This window comes from Phalacrocorax aristotelis, chromosome 2 (genome assembly GCF_949628215.1).
Source record: "Phalacrocorax aristotelis chromosome 2, bGulAri2.1, whole genome shotgun sequence".
Classification (NCBI taxonomy): Eukaryota; Metazoa; Chordata; class Aves; order Suliformes; family Phalacrocoracidae; genus Phalacrocorax; species Phalacrocorax aristotelis.
In genome coordinates, this window is record NC_134277.1 from 35888940 (window position 1) to 35898468 (window position 9529).

At 44.8% G+C, this 9529-nt stretch overlaps 1 protein-coding gene across 1 annotated transcript; it reads left to right on the top strand.

Annotated features, from left to right (window-relative positions):
- The first annotated feature begins 1555 nt into the window (after positions 1-1555).
- MALSU1 (mitochondrial assembly of ribosomal large subunit 1) lies at positions 1556-9074 on the top strand. Its single transcript, XM_075083034.1, has 4 exons — positions 1556-1853; positions 3812-3990; positions 6990-7071; positions 8265-9074. Exons 1-4 carry the CDS (start codon positions 1571-1573, stop codon positions 8438-8440), a joined length of 720 nt encoding a protein of 239 aa, XP_074939135.1. The 5' UTR covers positions 1556-1570; the 3' UTR covers positions 8441-9074.
- Positions 9075-9529: the final 455 nt, after the last annotated feature.

A 9529-nucleotide genomic window follows, 5' to 3' on the forward strand; every position in this document is an offset into this window, starting at 1 on the left:
TCAGATAAGCAAATTGATGAGCTGCCTAATTACTGACCAGAACAGTATCTACCTCCAGAAAACACAACTGGATTTGCCTTAGTCTTAGTTCACTCATGCACATCTGGTACTACCATTGGTTATCTAGCAGTTTTTGCAGTCCCCCTTCGAATGTACTCAAGGCAACAGCATCACGAACCTGAGAAGTAAGACTTTCTTAACAAGCAGACGACAGCTGAGGAACTCAATTTCAGAACAGATCAGGATAACAAACCAACTTCATGCCCTTAAAAGGCAAGAACAGCTGACAAACAACAGATTTGTGAATGTCAGCAAATGTTACAAGGCAGGTTTCAGGCATCCCCTTTGAAGAAATAACATCAAAAAATGACAGCAAACATAAATGTACATCATCTTTAGAAACAACATCTTTTTATATATGTCATCAAGACAAACAGAAACATTAGTTGGGTAACATGTTTTTTAAAAATGACTTTAAAGAACAAAGTATTATTTCAAACCGCTTGTTTTGTTCTTACCCCCATTTTCTTCTTGAACATTTTTTACAGGACACTGTGAAGAGGCTTATCAGATGTAACATTTTTTTCTTACCAAAAGTATTTCTAAGCTGAAACTAATGCTAAAACCACCAGCCCCTGAAGGAATTGTAGAGGAATCAAACTAAACTTTGCAAGAGACATCCAGACACTGCGGCCTATTAGTATACCTGACTGCCTCCAGCATTGTACAGCATAGCAGAGTTTTCTTTAAAGCTAAAGTTTTATCACTACAGGTCTTCACGAGATTATGCCTTTTAAATCCTAATACCATTGTTTTACCATCATACTCAGAGGCAGGGAAAAACAGTTTGAACAGTAATTTTTTTATGTCACTGTCAGCGTAAATGCCAACACATCCAGGGGAAAGGGTGGAGGAAAACACGTTTCACCCACAGCAAATATAAGTGCTTGAATTTGCTTACATCATAGCTTTTTAAGCCTTTGCAACATCCTCCACAGCAAGACTACTACCCTGCGCCCATTAAGGCTACATGGGAATTACACAAGCATAAAATATACTTCCCCAAGAAAAACAGATTCGTTTCAAACCAGCTGCAGCTTTTTAGATAAAACCATAGCTTTAAAAGGGGGCACGAAGCTCGAACTGGGATACATGATTAGGGTTTACAGGGCAGCGTCCACGTCGTGTCTGCTCCTCTCAGGCTTTCCAAAAGCGGGGCGCCGGGTACCGGGTGCGGGTCCCGTCCCTGCCCCTCGACCCCTCCCCTTTCACTGCCTCGTGCCTCCCGACACCCCTCAGAGAACCCTGACGAGACCCGCAACGCGGGGAGGGGGATCGCGCGGCCCAGCCGCCACTCGCCCCGACGCTCCTATCAACACAACCAAACCCCCGCCCCGGGACTCCCGACAGGGCAGCGGGGCCGTGTGGGGACGGAACACGACGGCCCCAGCAGCCGACTCCTCAGAGCAGACGCACAGCGCCGGCGCCTCCAACCGCCGCCTCAACCCGCTTCCCTCAGCGAAACGACTACTGCACATGCGCTCCGCAGCACCGCCCGATCGACGGCAGGATGAGCCAGTGGAGTGAGAGGGGCGTCTTTGCCGCCGGCCAATGGCTGGGCGGCTTGGCGGGGCGGGCGGCGGTGTGGGAGCGGAGCGGAGCGGCGGGCATGTGGCGGGCGTTGTCGGCGGGGTGCCGGCTGTTGTGGCCCCTCTCCGCCGCGGCGGGGGACGCCCTCTGGTCGCGGCTGCTCCCTCCCGGGGCGTCCCGTGGGGGCTGCGTAGCGGCGCGGGGCGCGGCAGGCGGCGGAGCCGGGGCGCTGGGGGCGGTGGCGGAGCGGCGCCGGGCGGCAGGTAGGCCCCAGCGGAGGGCGGCCTGTCCGGGAAGGCCGCGACCCGCCGAGCGGCTGGTCCTCTCGGTGCGCGACACCGGCCGCGGTCCTCCTGACTTCCCGCTGGGTACCTCGGTCTGGTTCGCTCACGGTTTTTAAGGTTAACTGTTGTGGAGGTGCCCTCGGGGAGCGTGCGCGCCGAGCAGGCTCTCCCCTGCTAGCAACGCACCGCTCCAGCGCCCTCGAACTTGGCAGCTCGGCGGGCGGGAAGCGTCGGCACACGGCCTACGGCGGCCTTCGCCCGAGATACGGTGCTAGGCCTGCCGGGCCCCGGCGTGGTCCTGAGGCGGCACGTCAGGGAGGCCGCTGTCCCGAAGGCCCTCGGCTCTGCCCTGTGCCCTCCAGCTCTGGAAAGCAGTGCCCTGAGCGACATGTAACGGCTGGGGAAGGCGGTTACCGCCTCGGACGGACGGACGGGGTCTCGTTCTGCAGCTACGGGAGGATCCTGGGGGTGACCAGGGCGATGGGATCGCCCCTACCTCGTCTGAGGCCGCAGGCCTCGGGGTCACGGTGCTTGTGCTGAACCCTCATCGCCACCGCAGCCCTGCTGTAAAGTGGGGACTTGATAGCCAGCACAGTCCAAGCCTGTGTGTTCCACACACAGGAACTTCTGTGAGGATAGCGGTGCCGAGTGGGATGTCTGTTTCTCCGATGTATGCTTGCAAAGAAATTTCCCTGTACAGCTAACAGTTCTAGTAGCACGGTGGCTGGTTACGGGTATAAGCATTGTGTGCACAGAGCTCGTTCACTGTTGTAGCCCTTCTGCAAATCTTCTCTAGCCTGGATCTAACCATGATGTTCAGTGTGGCAGAGTGTGCCTGGGGTTGTTTAGACCATTCGTTCTCTAAGTAGGCACTAGAGACTTCACATGTGGCTACCAGGCAAATATTTGACTTTTGTAACCGCTGCATCTGGAGGAGCTGTGGCCATTGCTAATTTTCTGCATGTGTGACCACAGCAAAAGTTGAAAGAGTGCTTCAGTCCCTAAGCTCAAAGGCTTTCATTTACAGAGATCTGATCCAATTTCATATCCTCATTCATGCATATAATTATATGTAGCTATTGTTCTTTTGTTTGGCTTTTTCTTTATATTGGTAAATATAAAGCTTGGCTTTGTGCTGATGCTTGGTCTGCACTAACATTCACTTTGTAGTGGCAGGCACGCATTGCTGACAGATTCAAATTATGTCTTAAGTATGCACACAAGTTGCATCTACCTAATTAGGGCAAATTAGAAATAAACTGATTTCATGGTGTGAACAGAAGGTAGTTGCACTAATTTACTAGTTTCTAAACTGGCTTGCTTAAACTGTTGAAGGACTAAAGCTTTACCTACAATATCTTAATCCTCTGTGGCAGAACAGGCTAGGGAAAAAAAGAAGTGCCTTTATTCAGTGTGAAGGTAAAAAGTAACTTCATGCTGCATCACGTCCACTCCATTTTCAATATATTTATTTCATCTACTTAAGGTTTTAGAGTAATTTCATCACCAGGTATTATCACAGGCCTGTTGAATAGCATTGTTCTGAAATATTTTTAATTTTATCTGTTGTTTTAATAATGTCTGTTGAAGTACTTCGGTTTCATTCATCCTAATTGACAAATACCTGATGATAGCATTGACTCTTAACTACTAACAAGAAGAAATAAGTACATTACCTAAAAGAAACTTTTGATTTTTGCTAACCTCTATATTTAGTGATAGAGTGTTATTTACCATAAAAGTGCTTAGTTCTCAACTTTGGGAGCTTTAAAAATTTTTTAATTTATTAGTTCATGTTGCCTTGCAAGTATCAAACTGAAGTCCATAGTGAGTGCCTAACTTAGGCTATGATTCAGTTCTTTGCCATTTTATGTCTTAAGTGGTTGATTTTTGCAACTAAAAAGATAAATTGCCACTATTTTTTCTGTCCGTTCCAGATACTGTTCTTCCAAAGTTCAACATTGACCTTGTTGTAGCTCTGCTGAGGCAAGAAAATGCTAAAGACATCTGTGTCATCCAGCTACCTCCAGAAATGAGATACTGTAATTATTTTATAGTTGTGAGCGGATCTTCAACACGACATCTCCATGCAATGGCGCATTACATGCTGAAAATGGTAAGACAGTTGCTGATGCACTCGCTGGTTTTTTGGGGAAGGGTTTTAAATGTTGTGAAAGGAATTTCCCCAGGATTGCATGTATAGGGATGTACCAGGCAAGATGAAACTAATTATCCTTCTGTTATTTAGTCCTGAATACATCTAGCAACTAACTGTATTTTCTTCCTTTAGCAGCACTACTCAAATTGTAGAGAATATATTTTAAAAACAGACCTTTCTGTATTTATAACAGTGGTGACATTAGCACAGTTTGGTGCGTAGAAGAATGGTGTGAAATGGTGACGATGACTGGTGTCCACCCTTGTCTTCCGCCGAGCAAGCTTCATAGCTAATCCCACTCATTCAAAATAGCTTAATCTGACTGTTCTCAAACCCTAATGCCTAAAACTTCCAGGTTCTTGGGTGTATTGTAAGGCTGGAAAAAAGACGGGGTGTTACGAGGCACAGGATCCTCTCATGGACTTACTAAAGCAAACTGCTAGTTAATAGTCATGATACTGTGCATGCACAGAAGGAAGGGAGAAGCAGCAGCAGCTGCCATCCTTGCAGAGAAGTCTTGCACTGTTTGGTTTTGGCAGTGTGAGCTTTTTTGGTACAAAAATGGAGGTCAGAATAAAAATATAGGTAAAGCTTAGGAGTAAGGACCAGACTTTGGGAGCGAGAAACTTCACAGCCAGGAAAGAGCCATCTGACTGTTACAAAGCACAGTGTGAGGAATATGACTAGCCCCCATCTCGATCAGCTGTCTGAACTCTTAACCTGTAGCTTGCCTACTCTTTCCCTTACTGACCCCATTTTTCCTTTGGCTCTTGATTTTACTTTGTCCCCTCCAGTCCCATTGGTTTCAGCTGTGAGTCTTGAAGGGAGAAAGAAGAGAGGGGGAGACAGTACTGCTTTTCAGTGCCTGTCTGAATAGGTATGGGGAGTTTTGTGTGTTCCCCGCAGGAACTGATGCATCCTTGCAAACTAAAGTTTTGCCTCAAGCTAGAAGTTGTATTAGTGTGATTGGAATATACTAAAAGTAAGTGCTTAGTATGTACTCTATTACTTGCTTAACTTGTTGGTCTTAAATCAACAGCTTTCCGTCTTCCCCAGACTAGGAGATGAGCAAATAACACCGACCCTGCAAAAATGTGCCTGTGCCACAACTGGCTGCAAGGGCAGCTCTTTTGCCAGGGCAGAGCCTCAGGGGAGATGTGATGTCCTCCTGGGCGTCCTGAGAAACTGGGATGCCCGGCCAAGTATTTTTGAGTGGCTGAGCTTGCCTGGCATTGAAAATTTTCTGGTCAAAAAGTAAGCTGAAGCTTAAGACGTAAAGCAGATCAGGTGCCTGGGAGTGCTGCTAGGCAGCTGGCTAGCTTTACTATTACTGTATCTAAAACCCATGTTTTTACTGTATCTAAACATGTTAACCCATGTTATTACTGTATCTAAAATCTAAGTAACCCATGATTTACTTACACTGAACTGCACAGGTTCTCAGGTGTAGCATGAGGTCTTCCCACTTTTCTTCCAGTAGTTCGTAAATTACAGTCTTAACTACTGCTTACCCCTTCCCATCTGGTTTCATGTTAGAGGAAGAAACTTGCACTTGGCTTTATTATAATCTGTTCACTATTGCACAGTCTTTAAAGACAAGGCTGAAGGAAGCTTGTAGTGGAGATCAGCCTTCCCAACCTCTGTTACATAGGTGATGGCAGTGCGTGCTGGGCTCTAGCATTCTAAGCAGACTTGCAGAGAGTCTTCGGCAGTTACCTGCTTTTGAGGATACCTCACAGCTATCTTAAGGAAATGAAGGTAGAACTAGTTCTGAATTAAGTTTTGAAAGTTCTCCATTCCGGTTTGGAAACTGGGGGCGTTGTCCGGCAGCTAGCATTGTGTGGGAGCAACCAGGACCAGTTGCATTTTGTGGGAATTGCTTTCCCAGGGAAGTAGGGCTTGTTTGCTAGCCAGTTACAACCCGTTACTTTGTATTTTGTCTTTCATGATAGAACCATGCAGTTTCACTCTCAGTTTCCTTGTAGCCTTGTGCTGAAATAAGTATTGTTTGGTTTAGTTTTTTTTAAGATTGAAAAAGGTTTCTGTATTTTTTTGATTGGCTGCTTCAAGTAGAAATAACGTAGAGATTTGAATAAAGGAGCATCTGTGAAGACACAGGCGACTTCATCCCCCTTTTTTCTAGTGATGCTTTTTGTAAAGAAATGAGTAGGTTATGGCCAGATCCAAAAGAGAAAGTACTTAAGCCTCTAGCTGTCAAATTTGTTCAGCTCTGGTGGGTGCTTAGGTGCTTTATGTATTGGTTGGGGAGAACTGGGCCTTTCAAGCTGGCATCTATGAAAGCTACCGTGTTGCATAGGGAGCTAACTACCTTGCCCTAGCTGAGCTTTCGCAGTCCAGCTACACTCTCCCCACTCTCAGTGTGCTGTAGCTTGGAAACCTGTGTGCAAGTCGTGTTTTCCCTTCACCTTGCAATGAGTGGTACGAGCATGCTGTCAAGAGGCAGGAGGCTTGTTTGGATACCTTCCTCGTGACATGGGTTGAAACCTGTTCCCCCCCCCAATCTCAGAAGAGGATAAACTTGGTGTCCATTTCTGCATCCTTAACTAGCCAGTGTAAAACAACAATGAAAGGTATCTGAAAGGAAATAAAACTTCGTGGTAATGGCAGTTACAGGGAACCTATAACAGAAAGACTAATGCTAAGCAATTGTATTCAGTATTCAGCTTGAGGAAAAAAAAAATACCTGTAAAATTCATTCATAACTGTAGGGGAATTCTGAGCACTAGAATTCCATTGAGAAATCTGTGGTTATGTTCCACTGCTGCAAGTGTATATTACTTTTTTGTGCAGACCCCAGAACCAGCATTGAGTAATCTAACCCATTTCAGATTTAAAACAACTCTAGACTGCTCAGCAAAGTCCCGCTTATCTCTTAGGTTTGAGTGCTTTTAAATAAATGCAAAGTCTTTAATTTTCTGCCATTGCTTTTTTCTCAGTACAAGCATCACAAAGAAGAAAGCGATCCTCATACTCAGATTGAAGGAAAAGAGACAGATGACTGGCTGTGCATTGATTTTGGTAAATATTTGTGAACCTGACAAATATGAAGTTCTACATGCTGAAGGATGCATCTCACTGAACCCTGGTTGCTGTGGAGAGTTGATAATACTCTGCTGTTTCAAAATCCCATTTGTTGTTGCTTGAACTCATTGAGATACTGAAGATCATTGGCACTGAGAAGAAAGCAGAAGCTACTCTTCAGTGGCTAAAACAGGTCTTAATAAATTGAAGAAAAGAGTAGTAGAAAGAGAAAAGCTATTGCAGTCAGTTTTCTCAGGTCTTTATAATCCCTGTCTGGGGGAGCAGGGGCTTCTTGTATGCTGCCCTAGTACTGAACTTTTGAACAGACTTTTCTACTGTCCAGATCATAGCATGACATGGGGTAAAAACCTCAGTGCTAAGAACTGAGTTTAATTCTTTATTCTACAGGTGTGAAACTTCCTACACAAACATGAAAGACTGCATTCAGAAAGCATTTCTCCTTCACGGCTAGCTCTAGAATCTCACCCTCCTAACTGTGTTTTGGCTTAAAAGAGAGCATGGGCAGGTGAGGAGCACTGCAGCCAGTGATGTGAAGCCCTGGTTACTTTACTTTCAATGCTTTTGATAGTTATGCCCTTAACTTTCAATTGGTTTTCAGTTATAACTAGAAAAGAGTACATTAGAAGTACTGGAATTAATATTTTCTACTATTGTTTGCACAGAATTAATGAAAACTTGTAAGAAAAACCTTATTACATCAAACTTTGGATCTGTTTCCTTAAAAAAACCACCTGAGAAGCGTGAGCAACACACCTAAAGGAAAATTACTTGGCTGTAGCTGAATGTTGTTGGGAATGGACTTTCAGCTTTCTTAGATCTGTAAGCTTAGGGAAGGGGCTCTTTCAAGTAAAATTTCTTTCAGCTTACTTCCTTCTGTCCCCTAGAAGTCATAACTACTTTGGTCTGGAGTCTTGTGATAGCATTTTAATTTAAACCAGAGTATAGTCCCTCTCCTTCTCCTGGCTGTAGACTTGGTGTCTTTTGAAGGACTGACCAATTCCTAACTCTGTTTAAGAATTGGAATCAGCAACCTGAGAAGAGGGCTCCATCAGGTGACCTGTTGTATCTAGCCAGAATGGGGGTGGAAGACTTGAACTATAAAGCACTCTTCCCCCTCCAGGGGCACAAATTGTTCATGTTAATTTACTGTGAATTTCTTTTCTGTGCAGGTGGCATAGTGATGCATTTCATGCTGCCAGAGACACGAGAGACTTATGAATTGGAGAAGCTATGGACCCTCGGTTCCTATGATGACCAGTTAGCACAGATCACTCCACAGTCACTGCCAGAAGACTTTATATTTGGACTGAGTCCTAACAGCAGTGATCATCTTGAGACAACTTAATGCAGCTGCTGAGTGGAAAAAGAAATGAGTGAGCCTTCACAGATCTGAGACACAGAGTCTTGATTACTGACTTAGCAGTCACTGCAGTACAAAAGAATATATTTATTGGATATGCCTAGGTTAAGTTCTGACCAAGCTACAAAAATGATCAGAATTATATGATCTTTTAGGTTGGAAAAGACCCTTAAGATCAAGTCTAACTGTAAAATGTCAAAGGAGGAGTCCTATCGTAAGGGAACTTCCTGGGGGACTCACTGTCTCAATGAAGTTTGCAGTGAGAAGAGTGGGGCAAAGACAGCTGCTTAAGCTACTTACCCTAAAATTCATGTTCTGCCTCTACAGTAATTGTTTTTTGTAGTATCTTTGAAAGACCTGCCTGTAGTGGCAGTGCAAAAAAGACTTGAATGCTGCAAGGAAAAACTATGTGAAATAGTACAGTTTAGATGAGGCTTCTTGTATTAAGCCATTTGTTTCTGGTCACAATGAAGCAAGTCATGTTCTAGTTGAAGGAGGAAATAGGTTGGTGTTACTGAGCACGTAAAAGCCAAGAGTAGCAGTGACAAATAAATGTGTCTTGAGTTAACACTAAGTCAGTTTTTCAGCCAAGGTCAATCTGTTTTTAATAATAATAAAATCCAAAACTTGAGGAGCTTAAATTCCTTGTCTTAATGTTAAAACATTCAGCTCATTCTAAGTGTGCAGCGGGCCCCTCTCCTAGTTTACCTCTCACCTAGTTTCTGGAAAAGGACACTGAGGCAACACGCTGTGGCAGTGCAAACCTTCAGCTCCTTTGAAGTGGGTGAAAGTAGTTCTAAAGGAAGCCCTTGGTCATTGAGGATTGCTTGCTGCTACTGGACTGTTCAGCACTTTTGTAAGTCATTCCACAGTGTGTTCTTAGTCTGACTGCTGCATGGTCTAATAATCAGAAGAGCTTCAAGATAGTAACAGAACTTGTCTGTGTAAACCAAGATGCTTTTCTCCACTACAGGACAGGGCTTTCATCATTAGATTAGGATCTCTTCCTTCTGGAGAAGCTTGCTCTGCCATGCATCATGAACACTGAGAACAATCACCTTTTACCCCTGTAGC

Bases quoted from the DNA above. Each gene is read 5' to 3' on its own strand.
- MALSU1 (XM_075083034.1), top strand. From the start codon at position 1,571: ATGAGCCAGTGGAGTGAGAGGGGCGTCTTTGCCGCCGGCCAATGGCTG. The intron at 1,854-3,811 runs GTAGGCCCCAGC...TGTCCGTTCCAG, and splicing joins GGAGCGGCGCCGGGCGGCAG to ATACTGTTCTTCCAAAGTTC. The intron at 3,991-6,989 runs GTAAGACAGTTG...CTTTTTTCTCAG, and splicing joins CGCATTACATGCTGAAAATG to TACAAGCATCACAAAGAAGA.